This window comes from Zosterops lateralis (genome assembly GCF_965231275.1).
Source record: "Zosterops lateralis genome assembly, chromosome: 2".
Lineage (NCBI taxonomy): Eukaryota > Metazoa > Chordata > Aves > Passeriformes > Zosteropidae > Zosterops > Zosterops lateralis.
The window spans coordinates 73,785,053-73,800,774 of NC_139763.1; the positions used below are offsets into that span (position 1 = coordinate 73,785,053).

A 15,722-nucleotide genomic window follows, 5' to 3' on the forward strand; every position below is an offset into this window, starting at 1 on the left:
GTTTCTTCCCTTTTCCATCTACAGCTGGTTTGAGGGAATGATCAAGAACTTACACAGGGCGTTGCTTGTTCCTCAGCTGTTTTTCAAAGACAAAGCCCCTTGCTGACAGATTCTGGAGGTAGGTCTGTAAATGGGTGTAGTGCAGTTGTAGCCTCCTTTCTCTTAATGGCTGTTCTAGCCTGTGATTCTTCAAGCCTTACACTTTAATAAGCTGCCAGCATAACAGAAACTAAATTATTGGGAGCATGAACAGAACTGTTTCCATTGTCCTGTGTTCAGGCCCGAGCACGGGCAGTTGTTTCCAGTGTACGAGAAAAGCTCTTTCATTTAGTTTTTCATTCTACTCCTTTAGTGTACAGAACCCAATGATCTGTTTTGTGTGATTGTTTTGGCAAAGTCTGTGATGATTTTGTCAAGTTGGCTAGAGTACAGTTCAAGTCACATCCAGATGACCATTTATGATGAAATTCACTATGTGTTGAAGTCCTGAAGTCTTGACATTGCCCTTTGGTGCACTACAAGGAGTGCTGCAAGGTGAGTTAGTACTCACTGCTGAGTTACAGATTTGGTTGGGGTTTTTGTTCCACCTCACCTCATCTTATTTGATGAGTTCTTGCACACCAAATTGGAACTATTTGCTTTTGGTTAAAGAATTGTTCTCACTACCTTATTAAGTTAATTACCTTGAATGCAAAACACCCTCTAGCCACAGTATGGGTAATATGTCTGAGTGGTAATGGATTTCCAGCAGTAAACCATCTTGGCTTCCAAGCTCCAGTTAGCGGCTCCTGCCTCATTAGCAAAAAAACAAGGAAACCATCTATTAAGCTCCTATTGAAGTTCCTTCTCACAGGACTCTTTAGGAGCTTAAGGGTTGGAGTAGGAGGCACAGAAAAAAGTGCAAGTATTGTTACCTGATTTTCAATATAAGCTCTATTAAGAAAGTGGAGGAACTTACCTTGTAGATTTTGCTTGCTTATTGGGATATCTTTGCTGGTCACAAATGACGTATTTTCCCTGGCTGATAATCCATTTTGGCAAAAATCTGTAATGTGGGCTGAACTGTAGACATTTCTTATGGTGCAGATAGCTGCTGTTTTCACTAGCCTTGAAAGGATGTGAATAGCTCCTGCTTCTCTCAGTGGGATGCTCTAGCCCAAAGCTGTGATTCAGCAATGGTAAAGTACATGCTTTACTGAGAGATGCTGAAGTTGAAAGTTCATTGCCTTTATTATTCCTAAGAGATAAATTGCTTATTCTTTAGAGCCATCTAAAACTGGCCTTTGAGATAATACGAAGTAAGTCTGATGTCTCTGAACACCGTGAGGAAGGTTAGCAGGTGCTCTGCTTGGTGGCCTCTCTAGCCTGTAGCCAAAACAAGGTTAGATTTATGCTGCAAGCTGCAAGCTCTATGCCCGTAGGCAGATCCTCTTTGCTGTCTTCATAAAGGACTTGGACACAGGACTTGAAGGTACACTTACATCAGTCTGTGATGACACCAAACTGGAACTGTTGACTCCCTGGAAGGCAGAGAGGCCTTGCAAAGAGACATAGGAAATTAGAAACACCAACTGCATGAAGTTTAACCAGGGCAGGTGCTGGATTCTGCACCTGGGATGGGGCAACCGTGGATGTACAGACTGCCTGGGGAGTGAGGTGCTGGAAAGCAGCTCAGGGGAAATGGATCTGGGAGTCCTGCTCAGTGACAAGTTGAGTATGAGTCTGCAGTGCCCTGGCAGCCAGGAGGACCAGGCGTGTCCTGGGGTGCATCAAAAGCAGTGTGGGCAGCAGGTCGAGGAAAGGGATTCTCTCCCTCTGCTCCACTCTGATGAGATCCCACCTGGAGTTCTGTGTTCAGTTCTGGGATCCCCAGCACAGAAAGAATGTGAACCTATTGGAGCTGGGAGAGGAAAGCCATGAAGATTACTAGAAGGATGGAACACCTCTCATAAGAGGAAAGGCTGACAGAATTGAAACTGTTCAGCCTGGAGAAGAGCTCTGTGGAGCAACCTTAGAGCAGCCTTCCAGTACCTAAAGGTGGCCTGCAAGATAGGTTTCCTTGAGAGGTGTTAAGATACCTCATGCCTGGAAAGATTCAAGGTCAGGTTGGTCAGGATGCTGAACAACCTGATGTAGAGGAAGGTGTCCTTGCTCTTTGCAGGGGTGTTGGACCCAATGACCTTTAAATGTCCCTTCCAACCCAGGCTATTCTGAGACTCTGATTGAATCATTCTCATGAGTCCCTTCTGCCTCAGGATATTTTATGTTTCTATGATTGATTGTATGAAAACTGGAAAGAACCTCTGGTCCTTCCTTACTTGAGCTTTGGCACTAGTGGAGGCATGCAGGATTTATACCTATTTGTGAAATGAGTATGGGCCAAGTTGTTCACTATAAGAGGAATGTGGAAAGGTATTACGTATGTGTTTGGCAGACCAAGTGCAGCCTCACACGTGGCTGGGCTGGTTCAGGTTTCAGCCTTTTGGATAGCTGTCATTTTATTGCTCTGCCGATGAAAAGGTGAATTTCTCACCTATATCTTGAGAAGAACTTCAGAGCTTAAAAAGAGAAATGGCATTTTATTTCTATAGGTATCAGTTGTGCGGAGAGCACTGGTGCTGCATCTTAAGAGGAAATCGACTTCTGTGGCTGCAGAGATCATCAGTGGAGAAAAGTTCTGGCAGAGAACAACCAAAACAATGGAGTGAGGTTTAGGATGGAGCATGAGCTGTCTGTGAGAGGGATGTCATATAGCTGAGGTACCTGCAGAAGCTCATTCCAGCTTATCTACCTTGGAACAGGTTGTTCCCCCTAAGGCATCTTAGAGCTTAATCTAAACCTAAATCTAATCAGTCATAGGCTGAAGTCATCATCAACTGAAATCAGGGGAAAGCTTCCTATTGGAATAAATGACATTTGGATCATGGGTTTAATAACCACTTAGCATGGATTGGTAAATTCTCCTTCAAAAAGTTTATTTTCTTTCATTGTTTTCACTATAAACAGACAATAAAGCTGACGTCTCCATTAACACAAAGAATAAACATTTTGTGGGCAATGCCATTCAGGTATTAGTTTTATTGGAAACCCCAAAGAAGCTCTTCAGGGGAGAGAAGTATTTTTTGTGTTTCTGTGGTTTCTGGTAGATACAGGACCAATTAGGTGAGCTCTGATGTTAGCTTTCACACTGAATGCAATCAAGATGTGTTTTTCAGTATTTGGCTGACTCATGTAGGTTTCATCCTCATATGTTTCACCTACAAAATTGAAGTGGTCTTTTAAATCATAATGCCTTTTGAATAGGCACAGAATGACTATTTTGATTAATTTGAAAAGTAAGAGGTATAAAAAATTATGTTCTGGAAACATCTAGAGAGAAATCTTCAATTATCTTTCTACTGATTTAATCCAGCACAATGATTTTAGTCTTTTCATGAAGAGCTCAAGAATACCTCTGTAGATACCCTCAAATTATGAAATTTTCTCCTTAGTTAAAATCCCACATGGAAATTTCAGACCGCCAAAATAGTACTTTTAGAAAAAAGTGTTCACTTAATACTAGAGGTTTATAATGGCAATGCCATTGAAACATCAGTGTCAGCCTTGCTTCCTCACAGAATGGAACATGACTGATTTCTGGCTCTACAGATCCTCATCTAACCTCATCTTTCAGGCACCAGTTCACAGTTCCTTCTAAACAAACCTGGATGACAACTTTTTTTTCCTGCCAAAATGGAATGATGTTACTGTGTGGGATTTTTACATGTGTTAATCATAAAATGATTTTAAGAGAAACACAGGAAAGGCAGGGAGAGCCCTACATCACTGACTTTCATTTTTTATTTATATCAGAAATCATGTTGACCTGAGTTTTGCCTAATTTTATTGAAAGGAATTTTCAAAGAATCAGTATTTATATAGTTAGCACTTTTTCAAAATTAGACCCATCTAATGGTCAGAAAAATCATTGAGCCATTAAAAACTGAGCTGAAAAAATACCTCTGTCATGTAAATCCCTATGCCTGAGGATATTGCTGATCTGCATTTTCTTCAATGTAACAACACTTGGGTTTCATTCATGTCTTGTAACAAAGAAACATTAATTGAGAGGATCAAAAGCCTGCTTTCCAAAAGACATTTTTGTCACTGCTGACATGAATTTCCTCCATGTTCCTTGTTCCTGGGGCATTAAAAGATTCTGGCTAAATTAATGGCTTTGATTTTTTTTTCACTTTGAAGAAAATATTGGCACTTCTACTTTTTCTTTTTTTTCAATAAGGCTTATCAGGTAAGGTCTAATATTAGTGTATGTAAGAGTGCTTATTATAGTTCAGCTGGCAGATGTATTTGAAAGGCACTGACTCAAAAGACAGTTCAATTTGCTTGACCCTGCTGGCATTATTAAACCTTACTACACCTTCATTTGTGTACCAACTTGGCAGAGATTTTGCTTAGTTTAATTTGAGAGGCTCCTGGGGTTATGAATCATGCTGTAGAAAACGTACAAATAGGAATGATCAAACAGAATTGCCTATATGGAGACATAAAATCCAAACCTTATGATTGTAAGAATGCTTACAGCAGTGTAACATGGAAAGGATTTCCCTCACAATTCTTGTTACTGGGTTCAAGTACAGGTGAGCATATCCCTGATTTAATCTTTGAGGCAAAGGCCGTGGATGGTTTTCACACAGGTGGACTCATCAGCATTCCTGAATTCTGCTTAAGTTTCTGTGCCAAGTGCTGCTAGAGAGTTAATGAAATGGAGTCCCAGTTATCCAACGCACACCAATGAACTGGTGAGGTGGCAATTTCTAGTCCCATGGGAGTGACAGGGTAGGAGAGGTGCTTCTTGTTCCCCTGGCTCCTGTTGCTGGGCACACAGTGTGTAACCCTTTTATGCTGGACCAAAACTCCTCCCTCTGCTTTAACCTCCATACTCCTGGACACCCCTTCTGCATAGGAATGATCAAATAACTTAGGCTTGCATTATTCATTCTGTAAGTCATTCCTCTTATTTCTGTCTTACCTGCAGGGGTAGGTAATGAAAGACAAGATTAAGACAGAGTCTAAGACAAAGTAAATTAAGGAATTCTTTTAAGAACTGAAGATGCCCAACCAGAAAGGGGAATGCAAGGCCAAATCCAAGGCCCTTCCCAGCAGGTAGAGGTCCTCACCAGCTCCTTATACATCAGTGAAAGTGTGTCCTGCTAATGTAGGCCAATCTTAGAGCTTATCCTTTCTCTCCCAGCTGTCAGGATTTCCTAAATAACTTTCTGCATAATCCAGCCACTAGTATCAAGGAGAGAAGGGTCATGAGTCATCCAGGCTTTAAGAGATGTACAAGGTTTGTGACCTTCTTTGAAGGTTTCCTGTGCTTGCTCTTGTTGTCTTTCATTCCCCCCGTTTGTTTTGTGTCTTTCACCATATAAGCTCAATTTTTTCTCCCAGAAAAGTCATTAGGTGTTTGTCATCTATTCCAGTGGGATCAGGAATAAACTGGAATTGCAAATCTGCTCCCTTCAGTTTGCCCTTGCCAACCTGATCCTGCCTGATAAGTGCTGGCTTAATTTTTTTTAACAAGAAAAAATAAAGTAAATACATTTGAATAAAAATTGAACTGATTTGTTTTGCCAGAGGGAAATGGTTCATTTGGAGGCATGTCTTGGGAAAGCAAATAATTGAAAAGTTGGATTTTAAAATCATGAGTAAAGATACTGATGGTTCCTGGATTTAATCCAGAAATTCATTATTTAAGGTACACCAGAGTATAGGAGACCTAGGTTCAGTTCTCTCAGCTTTGTGTGAGAACTTGAGGCTGTGCCTCTGGCTTTCCAAGGAGAGCCTGACCTGGTACTAGCTTCTAGGGAATCCTAAAGAAGGAGTGTTCTCATCTCAGACCCTCACATTCATTTGGTTTGGCTCCATATAGATACTCATTTGTTAGAGCAAGGCTCAGAAAGTAGGGGTATTCTGTCGAGGTAAGTAAGCTGACCATCATGCTAGAGAAAATCTACTTCTGTTTCAATAACTATTCAGCTGCTTTATGTAGAACAGTTAGATCAGCAGAGTTTGAGAGAATCATGTCTCCACCTTGGGCTGCAACTTATTCAATACTTCCTTAGAAAAGATCAGTGTCTCCTAGGAGAGAGCCTGCTATTTCCTTTCCCCCACAGACTTCGGTTTGGATTACCCAGCAGCCTCAGATGAGCAGAGCTGTGCTCCAGCCACACAACCAAACACACAACCTCCTGTAGCAGGAGCTTATTTCAGTGCTTGTGGGCTGTGTGCTGGGAGAGAGAAAGGCTGAGCAGCCTTCTTATGTTGCATCTAGTACATGGTGTGTCTCTAGCAAGGTTCAGTAACACCTTATATTTGTCATTGTTTCTGAATAATTTCTATAAATGGCTTTTAACCCTGAGTGTGAGTCCTTTTCTGATTAAGATGGGTGTGCAGTTGTCTGTTCATCATGCATATGTGGCCTACAGGAGATGAAATATTTTCTCTAAGACTTCAGTACCAAGAGAAACAAATACGAATAGCAAAAACGGGGAGGGCTGTGTCTATATTATTGTCCTTTGCTAAATGCTACTCATGCTAAATGCTACAGCTTTTAGATCTTGGGCTGTAAAAGTTCAGTGAGGACTGTCCCTAGCAGATTTTGTGTGAGAATCTGACTTCTGAATTATCTTGTAAGCGCCTCTCATCTTTCACTGGAATGTGGTCAAATAAATTACTTTTTGGCAGCAGGTACGGGAAGTCACTGCCTGGTTCTCACTCACAGGCAATTAGCTGATTTGCTTTCCTTTATTCCATTTATTTTATGTCCTTTTGCAGGGAAGGTTGCTTGTCCCCCATCAGCCCAGAGGCATGGCCCCTTGTGCAGTCTTTCATATGCCACAACCGGACGTTCATCCTGGATGGCCACGTGCAGCTGAAGACGAGTCTGCAAACCCAGGAGCGACACCTTTTCCTCTTCACAGACCTTCTGGTTGTTGCCAAGTCCAAGTAAGTATGGCCCCTCAGACACTGCTCCTGCAGAGCAGACCTTTTCTTCAGTGGAACATAGCATGGATTTCCAGAATGCTTTTTTAGTAGCAAATCTTTCCTAAATCATAAGGAAATGTTTGATTTTGACCTCTCCAGGGACCTTTGAAAACCTCATAGCCATAGAGGAATTTCAGGATGCAGCATTTTATGGAAGTACCAGATATTCTTTGATATATTTCTTGTTTTCTGTCATCTTTTCCACTTTGGGAGTGCAGCATCACAAAAGACTCAGTGGCACTCAGCTATGTCCAATGTACTACCCTCAACTTCTTGTTTTAGACAGGTCATCTTCAGTCCTGTGAGGTTTGGATGACACCAGTGGTTGTGTTGTAGAGGGATAAGAGGTTTTACCTGGAAGCTGCTTTGATACACATCAGGGATGAGCAGCTGTATAAAAATAGAGATTGCAGGCAGCACTGCGGTATCTGTCTCTGTAGGTTGTCCTGTGCCAGAAGGAGCATGGGGAAGGGGAAGCCATGCTGAGCAGTCTGGGTAGTGTTCATGTGTAATCAGGCTTGCTGTTGAGCTCTGATTATTCACTCTACCATTCACAATTAAATCACATTTACAAGCTGTGTCTAGCATGCCAGCTTCATGCGGCATTTGTGGTTTAAGGCAATTTTAGAGGGTGCTTTCACTTGTTGTTATGGGTTATGGAGAAATAATAATAAAAAATCTTGATGTAGCTTCACTGCCTGTTAGGCACTGTGTTGTGGTTTCACAGGGTGGGCAATCTCAATGTGAATCCTGGGCTTTTGCAATGTGTCGTTTTGCTTAAGCAATTGTTTCAGGGGCCTCTGGGAAAAGCCAGATGAAATCTGTGTTTTCCATAGAAATCCGAGCTGTGTCTGTTTGAATCACACATAGTAAATATAACCCCCCCAGCTGAACTCCCTCACTTGATGTGGTGTGACAACACAGAGGATATTTTACACAAGACATGTTCTGCTATGGGTGGGTGGAGAACATAAGGATATTTAGGGGAAATCTTGGTATCCTACCAGCACTAACAGCAACAGCATTGTTACTGTATTGATTTTTGTTTGTTGCTGGTTGAAGGTAGAATGCATCTCACCTAATTTCAGCTGTAAACTGCAATACTTGCAACTTACATAGGTATCGGGGTTCCTCTTACAGTCACTGAGGCAAAACCAGCTCCTTTCTGTGGCAAACTCACCTGTGCTGAAAGATCATTGATAGTGAGTGAAGGGAGTCCTGCTCTTGAGAGACTCTCTGTCCACTGGCTTAGCTCCTAAATTGTAGAGGAGTACAGTGAGGAGGGCTAAAGCCCCCCCTCCCTGGTCAGCCTGCTGAGCACAAGCTGTGCTACAGCCCCAGGCTGAGCTGCAGATTGCTGCAGGTTTGGCTGGGTCCCAGTGGGACTATTTGCATAGGAAAGCACTAGTTGGTGTAACCACACAAAAATCTGGTCCCCAGGGAGTGATAACAGCTCCTACAGCGTGTGATTTAATGTGGTGAAGAGATACAATGTTTAAAAAAGGTGGAAGAGAACAATTTGTGCTTTTGCATGTGAAAAATGGGGGGGGGGGGAGGGGGGGGAGCAAGTCTTTGCTAGAAATGGTAAAAATAGTATTTTGAGTGATTTTACTTCATGTATTTTGAAGAACTAATTGGGATGTTCTCTCCACAGCTGCCCTGTCAGCAATTAAAGCATCAGAGCTGTCACTAATGAATACTACTTAAAAATCAGCATTTTTAAAGCTGTCTCCCACTAAAATGCCAATGCTGATTCCTAGAAGGAAAACCCAAGTGTGTGTATTGCTATTTGGCCGTGACTCTTGATTGCTATTGACTGTTTAATAGCTGGTAGAGTCAAAGCAGTAAGACCAGGAGAGAATTAATGATACAACTGAATCTGACTTAACTTCAGAATTTTTCCTTGTGAATAATTCTGTCTTAAGTAGTTTTTCAGCTTGGGGCACATGAACCCCTGAGGTACCTTCAGTCCAACTGGGCCCCGTGCGGGTGTGAGCTCAGCTGCAGGTGACCAGTCACTGTACAAATGGAGCTCATGTACAATCAGGCTTTGTATGACCAGCAAATGGGTACAAGTCTTTCCTAAAGAGAACAAGTATCTTGTGTCCTCTGAGCTTGCTGAGTAAACTGCTTGTACAGCACTGAGCTCCTGCTTAAAGGGAACAAACTGGCATTGCTCCCATTGGAATTTGTGAGGGGTAAGTAAGTCCTCTCCATAACTCCTCCATATGTGACTCTGGACAAGGGGCCTGTGGATTCCTTTTTTTGGTACTTTCTAATAATTTCTGAAATACAAATTCCTATGGTTTCCTATGATGTATTATACCAGTTTATAAAAAATAAGGATGACACTCTCATGCTGTGCTCCTCTGCTGCCCTGTCCTTCACTACCTTTATGTGAGGGTTAAGTCACAAATGCATTTATTGGAAGAGTTTTTCTAACTAAACCAAAGTTAAGTATGTAAAATGTTATACTCTTTTTATTTTTTTTTAATATTGATTAGCTTTCTTACAGAGAGTGTATGTTTTTATTTGGCAGAGTAAATATTTCAAGGATCTGTGAGTTCAATGATGAAGGTGTTTCATGTAAGTTTTTGTGTGGGAGACACAGAGAAATGGTTTCCTTCTCCTTCTTTGTGATGTGCACCTGCTTACATACAGATGCCTTGTAAGGGTATTTTCCCAAAGTGGCTAGACATAGAAATTAATGGCTGAGTGCTTATATGGAGTTACAGTAGCAGTTTCACAGTAGATCCATAAGTGCTTTTGTCAGAGGGTTCAGTTAAGGAGATTAGCAAATCTAGAGAGAAATTAATCTTCCCTCTATTATTGGCTGCAAGGTATCCAATTGTAAGCAAAAGGAACTGTGTGTACTCTGCAGAGGTGGCATAACTTGGGGTGTGTGAATATCTACAGCATTGGTCTTCATGATTTTTCTGTTGATTTCAGTCGATTTGAGATCTGTCTGATATTTACAGTAACATTTGCTAGGGGATTTCCTTAAAAAATAAACAATATACATTAGATTGTTACTGTACCCGTTTTTAAAATGTTCTGTCATTCTTCTTCATTAGTCAGCAATACATTCATTTCTAAAGGTAATGCTTTGGCCTTTAAATAGAAGTCCCATGTTTCACAAATGCTGAGAAGCCATAGATTGCATAAAGGACATGGCAGATAGGGATAAAATTATACTTCGGGCTCTTTAGATGTCAATGGAGGCTACTGTTTCAGCACCTTTGGAAACCAGGCCACTTGAATACTGATAATAGCTGAAAGCTGTGACTAGGCATGGCAAACAGGGTAAGAATACAGACTAGAGAACATCCTTGTGTTTCTGCCAACACCCTGCTGACACCTGCTCCTGGCACTGTAGGGATCTGGATTTATGGACTGTAAATATTTAAAAAATGAACCAGCATGTAGAGTGTTCAATGTACTGGGTAATGGCGCAAAGAGGTTGAGGAGAAGGGGAAGGTGAACAGATCGATTTGGTGGAGTCAGACCAGACATCCACTTATTAACATCTACATTAGAATTCATAGCTGTGCTTTTTGTAAATCTACGTTTTCACAATTTGTTCTATGGTCAGTCAGAATACAGTTATTTCTGTATTCTTGACAGAAGACCTTACTTGTTGCATCATAAATTGATTTGCTAACAATCATGTTGAAATATGCTCCTGTTCTTTAAGTTTCTCTTTGATTGGGTAGAGAGGTGAAATGTTCAGCTGATCAGGAGACACCATAGCCTTAGGTTTGATGTGTACTGATGGTTCTTTCTTGGCCTTCCTCTAAATGTGCTGCACTATCCCACCACACCCAGCACAATGTCAGCTGGAAAACTCAGACCGGACATGTTCATCTATGTCCTCTTTAAAGTCACAAGGTTCAAGTGCTTTTATGTTTCAGACTGTGTTCAGTCTGTCCCAAATCAAATACCTTGTAAACAAGGCTCATCTCAGAGAAGGTAGTCCAAGTGTACCAAAGCCCTAAGAATCTGCTTACCTGGCATATTTATTTGTAGAGCACTAATCACCATGGTGCCCAACACTGTCCCCATCTGCATCTGCAGCACAGTGGTGAGCTGACATGCTCTTGGTTTCAGGGAGAGGATGCTTTTCCTCCAGCCTTTCCCTGCTGGCCCAGGAAAACCACAGCCCAGGTAATTCTGCAAGGTTTGAAGCAAGTGGCTGAGCAGTGCCACAGAACTGGATTGGCTCTGGGAGTTTTCATTTGTATCTTACATAGCACTAGTGCTCACCAATCCTACAAAGAAGGATACTTATAAAGAGAAATCTATTGGAAAGAAAGTGTTGAAGTTAAAATGTGAAATTCTGTAAATTTGACCTTTTCTCAATTGTTTAGTAGCAAAAACATTGGAAGGGCCAAATTTTTTTAAAATTGGGAAAATTATGTCTCTTCCTTGTAGATGGGTAAATATTTCGAGAATGCGCAAGGTCTTGGCTCATTCTCCAAGTGATGTGGTCCTAAAGTTACCATGTAGAAAGTTTGTGAAGGCTGTGTGGTGACCTGTGCTGTAGTTAACACAAACGGCAATTTTCTGCTTGTTCTTTCTTCAGGTTTGCCTTATTTGCCCTGGCCTAATTGTCACTACTTAAAGCTCATCATCATTTTAGACCCTGAGACTAAGCAATAAAACTGTATTGTGGACTTCTCAATGGCGTTAAAGTCACTGAGAGTCAAATAAAAGTGGCAACCTTTGCCTCATAGCAAGATTTGGAGGGCAACTCTAGACATGGACAGCTTTCCCCTGAGAAGGAGGATGTCCAGGGATGCCACAGGCAATCTTTTTATCCCAAAAACAAGAGATTTGTTGAGCCCATTTAAATGAAAAATTTATATGCTTTATATACAACCAATAAAACATTTTATTTAACTGAAGCAGAAGTGCTTCTTCCATCAGTTCCAGTGCAAGGCTCATGTGTGCTTGAAGGAAAAACAAACTCTAGTTGTTAAATCTGTCTTCTGCGTTTTCATGTGTGTGACACACCTGTGAATTTCCATCTGCAGGTCACACTCTCATTTCAAGCTGAAGTGCCAAGCACGTCTCTGTGAGATGTGGACAGCATTTTGTACAGAAGAAGTCTGTGAAGGTAGCACAGACCCAGACCGGTCCTTTGTTTTGGGCTGGCCCACTACAAACTGTGTGGCCAATTTCAGGTAAGAATTGAGATGTGTTTTATTTAACAAGTTATCTAAATGTTTCTAGGCTGACAGGTAATGACACTATCATAGATTAATTTCAGCAACAGTGAATGTGGGGAGCAGGAACTTGCTGATTATTAAACAAATTTCTTCTGCTCAGAGCAAGTTGCCCCCCATACCTCATTTTCCATCCTGCTTATAATTTTAAAAATGGAGAAAATATGTGATTTGGCAAAGCACTTTCTGTGCTGCAAGCTTGCTCAGTGGAAATTACCTGGTTTTTGTGTAACTTGACAAACACCTTGGCTAATTAAAAAGATGAACGACAAATATTAAACAGTCAAGCTAATGGAAGGATCAAAGGCACTCTCTTAAGACAGTTTTAAACAGAAGGCCATGTACTGGAAGTAGCAAGAAACATACAGTGAAACACTGACCTTGTCCTATTTCTTTTTCAATTTAATTGTGCCAGAGAAAATGTCAAAATCCCTCTTAAAGCAGAATCTCTGAATTTTAATAGAGAGAGAAAGAAAATTGGTCTGTCTTTGCAGCATTGACTGTAAGACACATAAGGGCTGTAGAGGTAATTTCAGTGATTAGGATAATTTTAGTCTCAGCAGGAGGCTCTTTCGTCACTTTGGATGAGGGAGGGCACCATCCCCCTGAAATGCCAGCTGCTTAGCTACATTAATTTCCCTGAGTCTTAGAAAAGGCATTTTCTTCTTTATCAACACAGAGCAAAAGCTGAAGTATCTGGCTTAATTTCTGTGTCCCATTGTCTGTACCTAAGGACAATGTTGTCTACAAACTGCACTCTCTTGAGCTGGTTGTGCTGTGTAGGTTTTTTATATTTAATAGTCCTGAAACAGAGATTAAATTTCCTGTTGATTTTCAATTGAAATCTTGCCAATAAACAGGAGCTTTGATCTAAAGACAGTATGTGATCCTTTATAGATAACTGAAAGTAGTTGAATAGGAAAGCAATGGTTTCAGTCAAAAAGAGCCAGAGATTTTACAGCAGTGAAATTATTTGATGTCTGGAGGTACACAGAAAAATCTCAAGTGCCATGCATGAGTGCATAGATTTCTGTCCAGCAGAACTGAAACAACCAAATCAGAATCATATTTGTAACATTTATAAAGTGCATTTCCCTCACAGCATTGTTGAGTAGGTTTGTAGTTCCCTAAATGCCTGCTGTGGAAATTTGAAAAACTTGATTTGCAAAAGGAGCAGTGAGAATAGCAGTTAGAGCTGAGACAGGATTTAAATCAAAAACGTTGAAGCAAAATTATGTTAGATTCCTTGAACTGTCATATTATTAGCTATGTTTTCCTGGACAGCTTTGTATCCTTCCAAGTATACACATGAGATAAAGATAGATGACATAAGCCTCAAAATGTCCGAAGTTAAACCCTACTAACTGCTGTGGGCTTATATGTACTTTGTGATGTTCTAATAAAACAAGTAACAAATAAGAAGATAATTAGAATAGTAAAAGTGGAAAGAAATATGTGCACCTGAGGAAATACCTTTAAACTTTTGAATTAAGCTCTTTTTTTAAAGTGCGCTCCCCTTTTATTTGGACATTACTTTAAGAAGTCAACACATTTCCTACCAAATTCACTGGTAAAGCTTTACCTTCTGTGACAAAAACTGATAACTGGGGCTTTTGATCTCTCTGGTAGACTTTTCAGTTGACTTTGCAGGGAAGCAGACTTTTCATTAAAATCTGGATAAACCTTTTAGTTTTTGTAGGTATTTATGAAATTGCAACCAAGAGACAGTTCACTCCATTGTGGTTTGTAGAAGGACTATTTTGGTATTAGAATGGTGGCTGATTTGTCCTGTTTTAATTCTTTCAGGTCTGCAGAACAAAAGGAAACATGGCTGTCTTTTTTGCAAAGGTACTTTATTATAAGGTCTTTAAATACACTGGAAAGAGTCCTGGTCTAGACCAGTGATTCCCAAGCTGTGGCGCCCATGCCATCATGATAGATAAGCTCTTTCAAAGTGATATTAAGGAAAAAAAAATCTCATGTGTTCTCCTTCAGAAGATGTTGTGTGCTTTCATGTAACAATCCCTGTGCAAGGAGGGATTTGCTTCTCTGTGCTCAGCAGAAAACTGGAGCAATTCCTATCACACATTGTTCCTTCCCAACACAGCAGCAGGAGCCTCTGCCACCATGGCTCGAGTTGAGCCTGGAGCTCTTTCCATGGTGGGGGCATTCAAGCAAGTCCAGCTCAGAAACCTCTGCTCTAACCTGTCTGCTGCTCAAGGCTGGCTGTATTTTGTTCTGAAAAAACATGTCCAAAGCTGGAGGGTAAGGTGGGAGGGTTTGGATAAATAGAGCTGTCTTATTTCATTCAGTGTTTGGACAGAAAATTGCTAGTAATGGTTTTGTTTTCTGGTCGCCCAGTTCTTCTGGTTGAGGCTTGTGTCTTTACCTGATTCTTCAGAGTACCTGGGTTGTTCAAATCATCCTTGCTGGGATGATTTCTAGTTCACTGTTCTCCTGTTTGCTCCTTTGAACTAGTCTGTACTGCTGTAACTGATTCCAGAAGGAGTCTGTAGTGCGGACTGAGGTGTCACAATGATGAGTAGTTCTGGCTTGATTTTTTTCTCTTCTCTTTCTCTGCTGCTTACTCTGATTTCTGCAATGAACTTCAGTACAAGAGGGCATTACTGGGGGCCAGTCAGCATCCCTTTTAGATACTGCTGGATGCTTTCTTGTCCTCAGAGATCTTTCCACTGCAGTGCATCTACAAACAATCTTCTTACCAAGTTACTGCTTGATTGCTGTATAAATCTATGTCTTGCTATTTATGTGTGCAATATTAAAGATTTACTTGTTTTGTACTTGCTTTGTCAGTCGAATAAGAGAAGAGAAGGAGAAGGACAATCCTAAAAGCATTCCTCTGACGATAATTGCAAAGGATGTGGGAACTTCTGCATACGTAAGTGTTCTTGAGCTAAACAGGGGTCTAAATCCACATCACTTATGAGTGCTATTCACCTGCAAGTCCTTTGGATATTGAGAGGTTTCCTTTGGTTTGCAATCTCCTTTAAGGATTCAGCCCCTTGAAAAGGCTTGGGATAGACAGTCCTGAAATGTTTGCTCTCTGTCTTTAATACATTATTTCTGTTTTAAAGGTAGGGTGCTTGGTAAGAAATACGGGTTCTGGCACATGAACTAAAGCCTGTACAGTATGAAGTCCCAAGAAACACCTCTAGCAGAATTTATGCATAAGCATCTCCAGAAATGTCAGTACAATGTTCCCTTTTTTTTTTTTTTCTTGTAAAACTTATCTAACCCCACAACTGCCTTCATTAAATTCTGCGAAGTTGCAGTTGTTTTATTGTTTATAATGATCTTAAGTCAGTAAAGCAGTATATCAGAACACCCTGAAATTGCCTTAAGCATGTTAATCATTGAATAATTGATGTTGGTGAATTTATAGGCAAAGAATATATGGTAAAGGAAGGTCATCCATAGCATGATTTTTAC

The 15,722-nt window shown here is 40.8% G+C and overlaps 1 protein-coding gene across 1 annotated transcript in view; it reads left to right on the forward strand.

The window, feature by feature from the left end:
* The window catches only part of ARHGAP20 (Rho GTPase activating protein 20), a 57,567-nt gene that overhangs the window by 20,492 nt on the left and 21,353 nt on the right, over positions 1-15,722 (forward strand). The window contains exons 3-6 of the mRNA XM_083855187.1: positions 6,838-7,008; positions 12,081-12,230; positions 14,079-14,120; positions 15,087-15,171. Coding sequence (XP_083711313.1) covers positions 6,838-7,008; positions 12,081-12,230; positions 14,079-14,120; positions 15,087-15,171 — 448 coding nt within the window. The remainder of the gene's footprint in view (positions 1-6,837; positions 7,009-12,080; positions 12,231-14,078; positions 14,121-15,086; positions 15,172-15,722) is intronic.